The 16,089-nt window shown below is 50.8% G+C and overlaps 1 protein-coding gene and 1 long non-coding RNA gene across 4 annotated transcripts in view; one reads left to right on the top strand and one right to left on the bottom strand.

Moving 5' to 3' along the window:
* The window catches only part of SHISA6 (shisa family member 6), a 176,938-nt gene that overhangs the window by 126,829 nt on the left and 34,020 nt on the right, over positions 1-16,089 (bottom strand). For 2 of the 3 annotated variants that reach the window (XM_086857110.1, XM_086857112.1), the window contains exon 3: positions 7,571-7,666. The exons of the other annotated variant lie outside the window; for it this stretch is intronic. In XM_086857110.1, the coding sequence (XP_086713236.1) occupies positions 7,571-7,666 (96 nt within the window). The remainder of the gene's footprint in view (positions 1-7,570; positions 7,667-16,089) is intronic. 3 annotated transcript variants of the gene reach the window in all.
* Positions 5,051-6,463, top strand: LOC111937195 (uncharacterized). Its single transcript, XR_002868483.2, has 2 exons — positions 5,051-5,199; positions 6,355-6,463. It is a non-coding gene; the product is annotated as an uncharacterized LOC111937195 (long non-coding RNA).

Genomic DNA, 16,089 nt, shown 5'->3' with positions numbered 1-16,089 from the left:
TCCTAGATGCCAAAACACTTGGCTAATCCTGGGTGTGTACACGCAGAAAGGCCCTGGTGGCTTTTCCCTGCCTCAAACACAAGATTTTGGCTCTCACTCTCTCCAAGAGAGAAAGAAGAGTCACCTCCAGTCCTGCCCTTGTCCCCCAGGAAGCCCCTATCATCAGGCCAAGTCAAAAATGCCAAAATCAATGGATGGCTAAGCAACAGGATCTTCAAGAGACAAGAAGTGGCGAGGCTGCCCATGGGACAGGTTCCCTTTCCATGTCACAGCTGGCTCTGGAGCAGGTGCAGGAATCTCCAGGTCCAGCAGTGATCCGAGCGCTCCGTGCCCAGCTCGGGGCCATTTCCCTGTGGTTCCAACTCCAGGGAGGCTCTCAGAGCAACTCCAGGCCCTGTTGATATCAGTGTGGGACACGCTGCCTTGGGAAGCTCTGCCCAGGTTCCTGCCCAGCCGGGACACAAGGATACCCTCACCTCTGGCAGTGCTCACTGCAGGGTGACACCAGGGACTGAGGGGGCTTTGGTGTCCCCCCATCCCTTCCCACCACAGCCACTGGAATGTTTTCCACGGCCTCCCCCTCTCCTCCCAGCCGGCTGTTCCCAGGGCTATAAAAACCAGAGCTGTCCAGAGGCTGCTGAGAAATGGACCGGCCATGTCTGAGGGCCATTAAATAATTCAGAGCAGCTTGAAATGTCCTCTTGCGTCATGGAATCTTCCTGCACAGCTCCCAGGCCCCTCTCCACATCCCAATGATCCTATTTCCCAGTCAATACAATTAAGTGTCAGAATATGCAAGGCTTGGAATTAATCTGGAATCAGGATGCGGGCGATCTTTAGCGCAAGACACCATCAAAATCATCCGAAATTATCCAGGATAAACAGAAAGTGATTCATTGGGATGCAGCGGGCTCGGGCTCCACAGCTTCCCATTGATGGGATGTCTAACAAGTGTTTAACGAGCAGAAGGACCCGGCACACCTTACCCTCAATTTTTGCAAATCTATTCATGGCAAGTTACAGGTGCAGGTGTGAAAAAAAACCTCAAAGTTCTGCCTTTGCCTGTAATAATGAGTCTGCTGCAAGTGTGGATTACTAATGATGGGGGCAGGCAGTAAATTCCAGCTTGGAGCTGATTCACTGCGTGCTCTGTAGCTGCGCTGGGCCGAGGAAGTTGTGACAGATATAATATAAGACCCCAAAATTACAAATTAAGGGTTCGAGGCAGCGCTTTGGGAAAGAAACTGGAACACAGAGCTGCAAGCCAAGCAATGGGGAGCCAGCTGCGACAGCGGGGAGCCAGGGCAGAGTTGGAGGGAGGAACCAGAGCTCTCCAACTGCTAATGAGGAGCAAATTAATGAACCTCTTTTCTCCCGTTGGTCTCTGAATGCCAGCAGGGCGGCAGAGCCACTGGTCCCCGTGGGTGGCTGCAGAAGGGGCTGAGTTTGGGGTGTCCCCAGGCAGCAGGGGGGTGCCAGTGCTGCCAGCCCCAGTGCCCCATCCCGCTCTCCACATCCCCAGGGAGTGCAGAGCCTGCACAGCTCCAGCGCCTGGATCAGCTGAGGTGTCTGCACCGGGATGGGTTTGCATACAGATCTGTCAGTGCTGAAACACTGAGCATCCCTCAGACACCCTTCAGCCTGCAGGAGAAGCAGCCAAGGAGCTGCAGGTGAGGCAACACCATGGATGGGGAGATCAAAACATCTCAGGGAGGAAACCACCTGCTCCTGGTGCTGACACAGGATGTCCCCAGCCCTGCCAGTGACAGAGTTTTCTGGATTTAAGGGATAGTGTGAACGTCAGGTTTGAGCATAAATAGGTAGCAGAAGCTGGCATCTGGCTGGGAGTGTTGGGTGCCAGGTGAAAATGACTGCAGAGCACCAACCTCACTGAGTAGTCAATGTAAGGATGAGATGGGGGCAAAAATGAAAGATGCTAACAGAACCTCTGACTGATTTTAACAGCAGTTCTGAAGGATTTGATTTAAAGTGCGTGTGCATAAATTGTTTTGTACCATTCTGATCAGTTTTGGCAGCGTTCTGAGAGTCAGAGTGAGGCACTGAGGCCCTGACTCTGCACTCCTGTCTCCACACCCAGGGGAGCAGCAGGGCTGGGAGAGCTCTGGAGCTTCCAGAGGAGGAAGGGATGGGATGATGGAGCTGCCTCCCAGCTCAGCTGGAGACACCAGAGAAGCACAGGACGATCTGATAGATGCTAAGTGTGACCTGGAGCTGCCTTTGCCTTTCACAGCTGCCTTTGGAGGAGCTTTCCCCGTGCCCGAAGGTTGGGCTGGCAGGGGAGCCTGGGTGACTCTGCTGGGTGGCAGCAGGCAAGGGGAGAAGCCACGAGACTCAGCTGCCCCCTCACTGCAGCCACTCTCCCTCCCAGCCTCCAAGACAAATTCCTCACCTCACAAATCCTTCACCTACAAATTCCTGCAGCTTCCAAACCCCTTAACCCACCAGGCAGCCACCTTCCACTGCTCCAGGAATGTATGGACCCTCTGCCCACACACCCAGGGAAAATTACTTATGAAAAAATAAATAATGGAATAGCAATAAATATTCAAATAATAATATTAATTAAGAATTCAACAAACTATTATTTAATTAATTATTACTTATTTAATAATTAATTAAATGCATAATAAAATTATTTTTTAAATTATCCTTTTCTAAGGCAGATCAAGAACGATTTTCTCCTTTTGAATACACACAAAGCCAGGGAGGAGGACGTTCCCCAGGAGATGTCAGGGGGTGCTGGCTCTGAGGACAGGATCTCTCTGGCTGGGAGGCCCTGCTAAAGCACAAATCCCCTGTTCCCACCCACCAGCACAAACCCTGTGCCCTGAGCCCGTGCACGAGGTCTGAGACAGGCGAGAGCAGCGGCCCAGCAGGCAAATCCCAAAATCCCCCGTTTGGGATCCGTGCTGGATCTGCACAGCAAAGCAGGAGATCAAACGTGCTGGGGGAGCTTTGGCTGCTCAGTCACCAGGCTGGCTCTGTCCAGCAGGATTGCACCTTGCCCACGCTGAGGGGGATGCCAGCACACAGCCCTGCACACCTGCCTCATCCCTTCCTCTTCCTCCTGCCTGCTGGCACTGCAGGAGAACATCCTCAGAGCAAGTCTGAGCAAGAAAAGAGCCTCCTGCAGATGGCCTGACTCAGAGCACGCCTGCCAGGGAATCCAGGCACAGCCCTGGGCCAGGAGGGAGAGGTTCCATTGCTGGAAGTGTTCTTGGGCAGGCTCTGGGGATGTTTGACTCCTCCTGAGTTTTCCACACAGCCCTGCCTCTGCAGCTCCTCCAGGATCTGCCATAAATTCACAGGGAACCAGCAGATTGTAGGAACAGTTCTGCTTTCCCCTACAAAATGACCTTGCAGGAGAGTCTAAAGCCCCTTGTTCCTCCTGCCTCACTCCCCCGAGCCCTTGCACTCAGTTCAACTGGGAAATTCTGCTTTTTCCAGAACATAACCTCACTATTTTTCACACTCTTGCAGAGTTACCGGGAAAACAAAGAAGCTGTTGAGTGCTGAACAGAGATTATCATCTGCTCTACAGAATTCCTGCTGCTGTCCCTTGCTGAAACCCAAGGAGCTCCATTCCACTGGGAAACTATTTTCAAGGTCTGAGACTGAGAGTAAAAGAAAACAAAAAAAACCAAAAATAAACCCCACGTTTTTACCCAAAAGCTCGGCAATATGATGTGAGGTGAATGCGTTCCCTCGCTGGGGTGTTGATCCGTGGGGCTGCAGCTGTAAATGCCCTCCAGCCTGGCTGAGTGCCAGAGCCCTGAGGAGCCCTGGGGAGCCAGCCCAGGCCAGGGTGGGGCACAGACGGTGTCAGGATGCTCGGAGCAGGCTGGCATTTCCATCAGGCTGGTGCACAGAGGGGTGAGCTGGCTCCTGTCTCCCACGTGTGTCCCCGGAGCACCCAACCCTCCCTACACCTCCCACGGCACCACGAGCAGCAGGAGCTGCTCCCACACAGGAACGGGGGATCCATCCTCCCTCTCTGGGGCTCACAGACCCCTCGGGCTGGAGGGGGCAGAGCTGCCCTGTGCCCACCCAGTGAACTCCTCAGAGGTGCCCCCACACCGAATTAAACGCCTCTGCCTCAGAACCAACCCTCAACTTCCTCCTGCCTAACGCTGGATGAGATCAGCCCTGCCTTGTGCCTCACCACGGGGACTTCTCCGGCCCAAAGAGCCGAGATTCATTCCTTGGGTCACCCTGACAGGCTGGCAGCAGAGTAACTGCCCGTGGCTGGAAGAACACGCACAGTAATGGCCTCAGAGCCCTCAGATGGCAGGCAGTGATGCACTGCCCAGTGGAATGTCATGGAAGAGCCATAAATCCCCATCCTGCAGGAGCCTGGGGATGTCAGACGTGTGAATATGCTGATTTGGTATCCATGGTACTTTGGCATGTCTCACGTCTTTGTCTTCTGCCCAAAATAGATGAGCTCTTAAATATTACTCAGCACTTGGAGTTCTGCCACAGCACAGAAGACAGTTGAGAAAACACCAAAAATGTGTCTCCCAGTGCAGAGAAATACTGAGAGAAACTTCACTGGCTTTGCTCAGTCTGGGGGCAGAGCCTGCAAGGCAGGGTGAGGTTATTTGGCTGGAGTGGAGGTTGTAACGCAAGGACTGGAACTGAGAAAGGACAGAACCTGCTCATCTAAATAGGACAAAATAGCACAGAACCTGCCCATGTAAATAGGAATAGGACAAAATAGCACAGAACCTGCCCATGTAAATAGGAATAGGACAAAATAGCACAGAACCTGCCCATGTAAATAGGAATAGGACAAAATAGCAGAGAACCTGCTCATGTAAAGCCCTGGCTGAAGCTCTCACCCCTCCTTACAGGTACTGGGTGGTCACTTCAAGCTGAACTCAGGAAATCTGTCACATAATATTTCCCAAAATCCAAGTATTTCAGGCACAATCCTAAGGACAGAACCCCTCGGTCCTTTGTGACAGCCCAAGCCCCCCTGTGACAGCACAAACAGACAATCAGGTCATGTCACAGACAAAGACAAAGCCACACACGAGCACAAGCAGGTCCTGCAGCAGGTGTGAGGGGTTCACCACTCTCACCACTCAGCAGTGGGCTGAAATCTGCCATTAAGAAACTGGAAATGAACATTATATCACTGTTCAAAACCCAGGTGGATTTACAGGCAGCAGAAAGGTAAATTCTAAGGCCAGTCCATTCTGGTGTCTATAAATAGCCACAATATTCATTTCTTCAGAGGACAAAACCTTTTATTCAGTTTGGAAAGCACCACCTGGCTGTGGTGGATAAACAGGCTGCATTCCCAGTGCCCACTCTCCCACCTTCCCAGGGACAGGGAATGTGCTCTGGAAAAGGTGTGGAAACCCCTGGCCCACCTACAGGAGAGCAGGGCCCCTGAGCCTTTGCAGCTAAAGAAGGGAGAGGAGGGTTTGTTCTCACCTGGGAAGGAACTGGGAAGAGCCTTTTGTCCAGCAGGCTGCTGGGGGTGCCTCAGGGCTCTGAGGTGAGGATAACTCACCTGTCTGAGCCAAAGGGCTGGGTTTACAGCCCTGCTCAGGGATCTCCGTGGGCTTGCTGGAGGCTAGCAGGACACCCCCACTCCATGGAGCATCACTCCTGGCACCTTTGCTTCCTGACCCTAAATCTGCACTGATGTGGAAGGACATGACCATAAAACTCCTCTGGGATGGGGACACCCTGTGTGAAATGTCACCCATGGGTCCTTCCTTGAGCCACTGCAGCTCCCAGCCCACCTGAGGTTCCTCTGCCTCCCTTCCCTTGGTGCAGAGCTGGACTGGGATTGCAGGGTATTGGATTACAAATCTGGGATTGCAGGGTATTGGATTACAAATCTGGGATTGCAGGGTATTGGATTGCAGGGTATTGGGTTACAAATCTGGGATTGCAGGGTATTGGATTACAAATCTGGGATTGCAGGGTATTGGATTACAGGACTGGAATTTCAGATTATTGGATTACAGGACTGGAATTGAGGATACTGGATACTGGAATTTCAGGGTATTGGATTGCAGGGTATTGGATTACAAATTTGGGATTGTAGGATACTGGATTACAAATCTGAAATTTCAGGGTACTGGATTACAGGACTGGGATTTCAGGGTATTGGATTACAGGACCAAGATTTCAGGGTATTGGAGCACAAATCTGGAATTTCAGGGTATTGGAATACAGGATATTGGATTACAGGACTGGGATTTCAGGGTATTGGATTACAAGTCCCACGGGTGCTGCCTCAGCCTCAGTAAACTTTATTTAAGCACACACAGACATACACAGACAATATACATATATTTGTTTCTTCTCTGACAGTTCTACAGGACCAACACTACTTTGGATGACACTCGTGGAGAGCTGGAAAAAGTGCAGGAGATGTAGGAAAAAAAATGAAATAAAATAAAATATCAAGGTCCTTTAATCATTTGTGAGTCACGGTCATCCACAGAAACAACACAGGAGCGTTCAACCAGGCGAGCACGAGGACACAGCTCCACATACAGTACATTGGTCTAGAGAGGAATCTCCAGGTACATTGTGTCTACAGGGGGTACAGCAGTCTTGGGGACACAAAAGGGGACAGGAATGGCACATGCACCCCCAGTGTCACAGCCAGGGCACCGCTGGGGGGACAGGAGGACACTCCGAACACGTCTCACTGTACACCAGAAAAACTCACCAAAGAGGCAACAGCGTGATGGATAAACATGGCCTGGGGTGCTGGTGTCACCAGGACACAGCTCTGGTGTCACCAGGACACGGCTCTGGTGTCACCAGGACACGGCTCTGGAGTCACCAGGACACGGCTCTGGTGTCACCAGGACACAGCTCTGGTGTCACCAGGACACGGCTCTGGTGTCACCAGGACACGGCTCTGGTGTCACCAGGACACAGCTCTGGTGTCACCAGGACACGGCTCTGGTGTCACCAGGACACGGCTCTGGTGTCACCAGGACACGGCTCTGGTGTCACCAGAACCCCCAGGACGTTTGGTTACTTGTGGTAAAGGGCTGTCTCTCCACAGATATGTATATACAGTACATGTACACAGAACATACACAGAGCAGCATATGTATATTTTTGTGTTTTCCTGTTTGTACATTATATCACAGATTATAGGAACACGGGAAATATAGGCTTCAGGAGCTAAAAAGAAATAATTTTATAAAATATTCATCATAACCCCCCCGCCCCCACTCCGTTTCAATCTAAATAAATCAATAAATCAAATAAAAGCCCAGAAGTCAAAGAAAAGAACTCCAGCCCCACGGTCTAGAGGTGGTCACTGCCTGCCCTGGGCCAGCTGGACATTCCTTCCCCTTTGGGAGCAGCCAGGAAAACACAAAGCTGGAGGAACAGTCGCACTGCAAAGCCAGGTGGAGCCTGGCATCGCCCCTGCCAGGACCCCCAGGTCCTGCCAGAGCCCAGCCCTGACCCTGCAGCCCCAATTCCTGGGCTGACCCCGCCGCCAGCTCACAGCTTTGGATTTAAAACATTCTTTTTATTTAGCAAAAAATGGTTTCCACTGTACCCTTCGTGTGTCCTCGTCCTAACGTGACAAACCCGGAGGAGATGAAATTATGGAGATCTGGCCCTCCACTGCGATAAATATCCTTTCCATAGTGTCCTGCCAGGGAAAAGGAAACAAAAACACCTTCAGTCACTCTGTCTGGGGGAATATACATGTATTTAAATATTTATATATTTCTATATAAAAAAAATTTATATGTTTATTATTTATTTATATAGTTATATAAAATATATGAAATATAAATATATTTATATATTTATATATTGTATGTATTTATATACTTTTATATATTTACGTATTTTTACATATTTATATATAAAGTATCTATTATATATTATATCTAAAATATACATATACTTATACATATACATATATCATATATTTTATGCAATTATCTAATACATATATATAATATATTTTATATATTTAAAAATATATCTTTATATATAATATATAATATATAATATATAATAGATAATAGATAATAGATAATAGATAATAGATAATAGATAATAGATAATAGATAATATATGTTTTATATATTTTATATATATTTATATAAAATATATCATTTTATAAATTGCATATATTTTTATATATTTTAATATATATTATTTATATATTTATATATATATTTTTATATATCTATATATCTATATATCTATATATCTATATATCTATATAGATATATAGCTATATAGCTATATAGATATATAGCTATATAGATATATAGATATATAGCTATATAGCTATATAGATATATAGATATATAGATATATAGATATATAGATATATATAATTTTTTAAATATTTATTTATATATGTGCTATTCAGCCCTGCTGTCACCCTCATACACACTGCACAATTCCTGGAACCCTGAGGGTGGCACAGCAAATGATACCTGTGGCAACATCAAAGCCTGAATGCTTTGTTGGCCAAGATTTATGAAGAAGAACAACTGCACATTTTGGAAATTGCCCAGGAATGAACAGAATCTATGAGGGGAAGCACCAAAGTGCCAAATCAAACAGCCCAGTCTTGAGGAAATTGGCTCATCCCTGGCTCAGATCCATGTTTGCTCTCCCATGGTCTCACTCACACCTCCAAGAGGAGAAGGGAAGCAGAGGAGGTTCCAGCCAGACCCTGAGAGGATCCCAGCAGGGATTTTGTCCCCATGTGCCAGTGCCACCCCTGTCCAGGCTGCTCCCAGTCCCCAGGAACGGCAGGACAGCAAACTTGGATTTTATCTTTGGTTTGCTCTGCTCCATGCATGACATCCCTGCACAGCTCCTCAAAAAACTTCCTCAGAGCTTTCTCAGCCCCTGACGACAGAGTAGGTTCAAGAGAAACCCAGATTTTTAATATTTTAATACATTAATAAAGGAATAAAAAAGCATCCTGGCTCCTTGTTACCATGCAAAGCTCTGAAATGAGGACAGATGATTTTTCAGATACTCTTTATCATCTCCTCCCTTTTTCATGTTGTTAATTTTTCTGTTCCTATTATTTCAGGGAGAGGCAGAGATAAGATAGGTGCAGGGGGAGGGAAGCCTCGGGGGTTAGGAATGCAGCTCAATCCCAGGGAAATTCCATTTTTCCCCGATTTCCCACAGGAGCTGCAGTGGCAGAAGGCCCTGGGCTGGAGCAGAGCTGGGTCAGGCAGCTGTGGGCAGGACCAGGAGGGCATCAGGATCCAGGTGGGAACAGCCTGTCCTGCCCGGCCCCCCTGGGCTCCACAGCCCTGCTCTGTTTTGCAAGGACACCAAAAGCTGTTTGTTCCCACCAGGTTCAGGCTCTCTGGGAATGAAGAGTGGCTTTGGGAGCTTCCCTCACCCCCTCACAGCCAGGCACTGTCCCCAGCCCCAGCAGTTATGGGTTTATCACAGCACCCACCTGCCCCCCAAGGACCCCAAATGTCACAGAATCCCAGACTGGTTTGGGCTGGAAGGGACATTAAAACTCATCCCATCCCACCCCTGCCATGGCAGGGACAGCTTCCCCTGGCCCAGGAGCTCCCAGCCCTGTCCAGCCTGGCCTTGGGCACTGCCAGGGATCCAGGGGCAGCCCCAGCTGCTCTGGGCACCCTGTGCCAGCCCTGCCCACCCTCCCAGTGAATGATTCCTGTCCAAAATCCCATCCATCCCTGCCCTCTGGCACTGGGAGCCATTCCCTGTGTCCTGTCCCCCCACCCCTTGTAAACAGCCTCTCCGTGTTTCCTGGGTTCCTTCAGGCCCTGTGAGGCCACACTGAGCTCATCCCAAAGCTTCTCCTGTCCAGGTGAACATTCCCAGCCTTCCCTCCCAGCAGAGCTGCTCCATCCCTCGCATCATTTGGTGCCTCCAGGTCCTCTCTGTGCTCTCCCCTGAGCCCCTCTGTTCTCCCCCAGTGGGTCAGAGAAGGCTCCAGCCCCATCCCCAGCAGAAGCCAGGCCAGGAGAGGCTGGCACAGGCTCTGCCACCCCAGGGATGGTGCTGGAGAGCCTGAGGAGCTCACAGGAGGTGCTGACACTTCTGACAAACCTTCATTCCCATCTAATAGAGGAGCCATCCCCCTCCCTTCCCACACGGGCTTGTTCTGCTCAAGGTCAGCCCAGCGCTCCCTGGAGACCTCATCAAACACACCCAAAGGGTTTCCTCAGCTTTGGGAGTGCCTGAAGCTCCCAATTCTCTCCTCACAGCTGTGGCAATGTGAGGTGGTGGCAAAAAAACAGAAATCCCCCAGAAATTCCCTGAGAAGAGCATCCAGAAAAAAGACAGAAGGATTTTCTACTTCCATGGCAAACATCGTGGGTTCTCTCCCTTTTCTTCCTGCCTCCCTCCTGCAAGCTCTGCCTTCTGGATTCCCGGGAAAGGAGGCAGAGCTCTGGGTGCCTGGAATTCTTTGTGCTCCATGAGATGTTCATGCTGGTCCTGAGGAGCCTCCAGAGGTGCTCTGGGGCTGCAATGCCCAACTGGATTTCCTTTTCTCTATCACTATTCTAAAATACACTGCATCTTTTCTTTCCAATGAGTCAAGTTCTGCTCCTGTCCCAGGAATTTCTGTGCTCTCCGAGCCAGCCACTGTGGCTCTGAGCAGTGCCAGAAATCCCCTGTTTGAAACCAGGATAAAAGAACCACACAAATATTGCTGCTACCTCCAGCTGAAATCAGCTGCCTTTTACAGGTCCCTTCGGAGAATCTGCTTAAGACAGATCAAGAAGGGGAAGTTTATAAAAAAGCAAACATTTGCTGGCAGATTGAGGATTGTTCATCAGCCATTTGCTCTCTGAACCTTGCTCTGCCCCTGCTTATGGAACATTGTAGTTCAATTAAAACATCCCTGTGATAACGAGCCATTAGCATTTGAACAGGAGTTACATTTTCCCAGGAGAAACTCAAATTTGCAGACTTCAAGCAGCATGACTTTTCCCTTTCCACGGATGTATTATAGGATGCTAAGTTTGCTTTATGGTTTATTTTTTTTTTGTTTTATTTTTTTCATTCCTGCTCACTTGTGATCATTTCTTTTGGCCTTGTAAAATTCTGGGAGAATTTTGGGAATGGCTTTTCCTTTCAGAAGGGCCTGGGGCTGCTGGGGGCCAGATCCAGGTGTTGTTATTCAATTTATTTGCCACAATCACAGCTTGTGAAGGGTGTTTTCCACTGGACATGCAGGGTCCCTGGAGCAGCCCCAAATGCAGGTGCCCAGCAGAGCAGTGGCAGCCAGACCAGGAAATTCCCCATTTCCTTCTCCTTTCTGCCTCCAGCTGTGCTCTCCATGAGGTGCTGGGAGTCCTTCCAGAGCTGCCAGAGGGGGCTCAGCCCGGAGATGATGGAGCTGCCTGGGCCATGGGCTGGGAAGCAGCTCCTGGAACTCATCCAAGATGTTCCCAGTGACCAGGCTGAACCTCGGTGTTGCCCTCTGCCCTATGGTGAGAGAGCTAAAAAATGCCAAAGTCCTTGAAAAGCTGGTGTGGAATGTATTCCATTTTATTTCAGACATCAGGGATTTTTCATAGAATCACTGACTGGTTTGGGTTGGAAGGGACATTAAATCCCATCCCACCCCTGCCATGGCAGGGACACCTTCCCCTGTCCCAGCTGCTCCAAGCCCCATCCAGCCTGGCCTTGGGCACTGCCAGGGATCCAGGGGCAGCCCCAGCTGCTCTGGGCACCTGTGCCAGGGCCTGCCCACCCTGCCAGGGAACAATTCCTGCCCAATATCCCATCTAAACCCACTCTGTTTCTGTGAAGCCACTCCCTGTGTCCTGTCCCTCCAGCCCTTGGGAATTGTCTCTCTCCGTGTTTCCTGCAGCTCCTTCAGGTCCTGGAAGGTCATAACGAGGTCACCCCAAAGCTTCTCTTGTCCAGGTGAACATTCCCAGCTCTCCCAGCCTTTCCTCCCAGCAGAGCTGCTCCATCCCTCTGCTCACCCTGGAGCCTCCCCTGGGCTCTCCCCAGCAGCTCCAGCTCCTGCTGCTGTTCCCCAGGGCTGGGGCAGCTCTGCAGGTGGGGTCTGACCTGAGCACAGGGACAGAACCCCCCTCCCCTCCCTGCTGCCCACGCTGGAGCTCAGCCCAGGGCAGGGGAGGGTTCTGTGTCCCAGCTCTCACCCACAGCACCCCCAAATCCTTCTCCCAGGGCTGCTCCCTCCGCTCACCCAGCACTGTCCCCTCCTGCCACCTGCAGCCGTGGCCTTTCCACGTGTCCTCGTTTGCCCAGGGGTCCCTGCCTGCACATTTTGGGGCTCTGGGAATGAAACCCCAGCCCCAGAGCTGCTCCTGACGGGGCCCCACAGCACAAACAGCCCCCGAAGCAAAGCAGCCCCTGCCTGATCCCACGGCACACGTGTTGCTCCCTGCCCATGCAGATTTTACATCTCAGTTTCTCCTGGCTGGGATCAGATTTAAAGTGCTGCCCAGAGCCCAGTGTTTGACCTTCTGGAAGAGGCTTTTCCTGCTCTTTTGCTCCCTGCTCTGGCTCAGGCTCAGCTCCATGTGCTCTAATGCCTGTGAGCCCCTGGACTCGGCACTCGCTCCCCAGCTTTGGGGCTGGGGCAGAGCTGTGGCACCAAAGCAAAGCAAGATCAACACTTACACAACTCCAAACTCCCAGCAGAGACTGAAACAAGGTGGAATTTCACTTCTTTCCCCCCTCTCCTCTGGTTACAAGACAGCAGAGTGCTCTGCCTGCCACACAATAATTCAAAATTCTTCAGGGCACGGAGCTCGGAGGGAACATTTCATTACAAAAGCATCCTACAGAACACACATATGGAACAACCTCAGCCACAAACTGCAATTACATCCCTGGCTCTGCTTTAACAGAATTATTAGAGCTGAACTAAAATGCTGTTATCCACCTCTTGGAAATGTTATTACTGAGCACAGATTACATCACCCCGAGAAGGGCAGACAGGGACTGGCGTGGACAGACTTTTGCAAGATGCACAGAGATCTGACCTCAGCCTCGCCACAAACTGCCCTGGGGAGAAGAGCCCTGCACCCAGGGAGGAGCCCTCACATCCAACTCCTCAGCATGGGGTTATGGTCAGACAGATCTCTGCAGGAGAAGAAAAAATCCTTTCATTTTTGAGGGGTGGTTGGAGGATCCACAGCCTCCCTGCTTCTGGTGCTGCTCATTTCTGCTGGGGCGATTCTTTTGGGGATGTTTCCCACATTACAGAGCTGGGGTGACCCTTTTGGAGCTGCTTTACACAGGAAACAGCCTGAGACCAAGGGCACGAGCTGCCAGAAGCGCTGGGAGGTGTTTGCAGAGCACCCTGCACCATCCCCTGTCCTGCCACTCACACTGGGGCAACGTGGGATGCGAAGGAAGCTCAGCTCCAGCCCCAAACCCATCAGTTCCTGCCCCAAACCCATCAGTTCCTGCCCAGGACAGCCAGAGACACCCCAGACCTCCCAGTCTGGGGAATCTGTGGGTGTCACACATGGCTACAAGGTTGAGGAAAATGTTTGCAGCCACATCAGGCATCTGGGGAGCTTCTCTTGGGGTGCAAATTAACAGAGATTACAGAGAAGGGACATCCCAGGGATGCCACTGAGACACCAAATGTCCCCATTTTCCTTCTCCAAACCACCCAAAAAGCAGGAGCCAGCTGGCATCTCTCACACTTGTCACAAACAGCTCAGTGAGGGCTCCACCACTGAGTTTTGCCTGTTTAACACCATCCTTCTGGCACTGCTGCCTGTCCAGCACACGGAAATGTGCCCAAAAAAGGCCCTGGAAGGAGTTCAGTGGAACTTGGGGTGAGCTGTCAGCGTTGCACAGCCAGACATGAGAGGGATGTATTCCAAATCAGAGCAGGGAATATCAGATTTTTCCATGTCCTACAGATATTCTGTAGCTTAAATCACACTGGGTGGGCTAAGGAGAGCCAAGTTCCCTGCCCCAGGAATCACAGAATCACAGGAATATTAAGGTTGGAAAAGAGCTCTGAAATCACCAAGTCAAACCACTCAAACCACAGCCTCAAGTGCCACATCTGGCTTTTTGAACCCCCTGAGCACCCTGTTCTGGGCTTTGCAACCCTTTCCATGGAGAAATTGTCCCTATTATCCAGTCTTAACTTCCCCTGGCACAACTTGGGGTCTTTTCCTCTTGTCCTGCTGCTCCCTGGCAGCAGAGCCCCCCTGCTGCACTCTCCTCTAGGGGTGTTTGAAGAGCAATAAATGTGACAATCCACCCATAATTTCACCCTCTTTCAAAAGAATTTCTTCCTTTTTGTCCCTTTTTCTCCTGCCAGGCCTTTGGAACATCTTTCCCTGCTTCATCCCAGGGTTTGGGATGCTCCTGCAGGAGCACGGGGCAGAGCTGTGTCCCAGGGCTGGGTGGGCTCTCCAAGGACACAGAAAACACAGAACAACCCAGGCCAGGATCAGGGAGTTTGGGCTCAAAACAGAACAGGAGGATCATTCCAGCTGGAAAACTGAGAGATCCTCACTTTTCCTTTTGATTTATTCTGCTGGGACTCCTGCATTATCAGCCTTCAGGGGGGATTTGCATCACTTCTTCCACCCTTCTCTGCAACCAGGCCAGGTAAAAGCTCCCTGCTCACAACCAAATCCTGGAACTTTCAGGTCAAATCACTGGCCAGTGGCTGGGCTCCATGGAAAACAACTCATCCTGGAAGAGTTCCCGAGACAAGAACGGGGGACTTTTCCCTGGCACGAGGTTTGGAGCAGTCCAAAGGGGCAGCCCTGCCTAAAACTTGCCCCTTCCAGCACAGCAGAGCCAGCCAAACCCAGAGCACCGAGCTGCACGAGGCCAGCCCGGGCTCCTGCATCTGCCTGGTGCTGGGAAAGCTGCAGAGTGAAGCTCAAAGCTGTGCTGGCTCCAGTGACCCAGGGAACATCTCCTTTGTTAATTGTTTACTCCACTAACTACAGCAGCTGTCCTTGACTTTGAAACCCCCTGTGAGCTGGAACAGGCTGGAAGAGGCTTCAGGAAACAGCACTTTTAGGTTCTGTTAACTTTAAAAAATGACTCTGTGAAAGCAAAACCCAGGAGTGCAGCGCTCGAGGGTCTCGGCAGCAACGTGGGATGACAGAAATGCAGAGATGAGCTCATGCTCTGCTCAGATAAAAGCACTTTCAAAAGGAGGGGATTACATGGATAAGAAAATAAATCACAGCCCCTCTCCAGCTCTCCATGAGCACATTCTGGGCAGCACAAAACCCACTGAAGGGCTGGAACAGCCCTGGTCCCGTGGGCTGCTTCTCCTCCCCAGGGACACAGACATGGCTTGGAGCTCTGATGGTCCCCAAAGAGCAAAACTTAAAGCCACTAAAGCCACAAAAGCCTTCCTCCACAGCAGGAAGAAGGGGCCCATGGATGTTGCCCTTTAGAGAATCCCAGGATGGGTTGGGTTGGAAGAGACCTTAAATCCCACCCAGAGCCACCCCAGCCATAGCAGGGACAGCTTCCCCTGTTCCAGCTGCTCCAAACCCCATCCAGCCTGGCCTTGGGCACTGCCAGGGATCCAGGGGCAGCCCCAGCTGCTCTGGGCACCCTGTGCCAGCCCTGCCCACCCTCACAGAGAAAAGAATCTTTTCTTTACAATCCTGCTCTCTGCCAGACCCTTCAGAGCTGCCAATCACCCAAAATCTCCCAGGGATGCCCAGGGTGGGATTGTTGGGGTACCTGTGCAGGGCCAGGGGTTGGACTCTGATCCTTGTGGGTCCCTTCCAGCTCGGGGAATTCTGTGCTTCTGCAGAGATATTTTATAGCCTTGATTTGTTTGTGCTTTCACCACATTTTCTGTGATGGCCCTGGCACAGGGTGCCCAGATCAGCTGGGGCTGCCCCTGGATCCCTGGCAGTGCCCAAGGCCAGGGTGGACAGGGCTGGGAGCTCCTGGGACAGGGGAAGGTGTCCCTGCCATGGCAGGGGTGGGATGGGATGAGTTTTAAGGTCCTTCCAACCCAAACCAGTCTGGGACTCTGTGACTCAAGAGAAAGAGAAAAATTTTCCTCCTGGTATCTGCAGGCCCTGAGTTTGTTCTCTCATGCTGAGCACTCCA

This window comes from Cyanistes caeruleus, chromosome 19, assembly GCF_971803275.1.
Source record: "Cyanistes caeruleus chromosome 19, bCyaCae1.hap1.1, whole genome shotgun sequence".
NCBI classification, from domain to species: domain Eukaryota; kingdom Metazoa; phylum Chordata; class Aves; order Passeriformes; family Paridae; genus Cyanistes; species Cyanistes caeruleus.
Note: the sequence above shows the minus strand (reverse complement) of the source record. Positions and strands in the feature narration are given on the sequence as shown.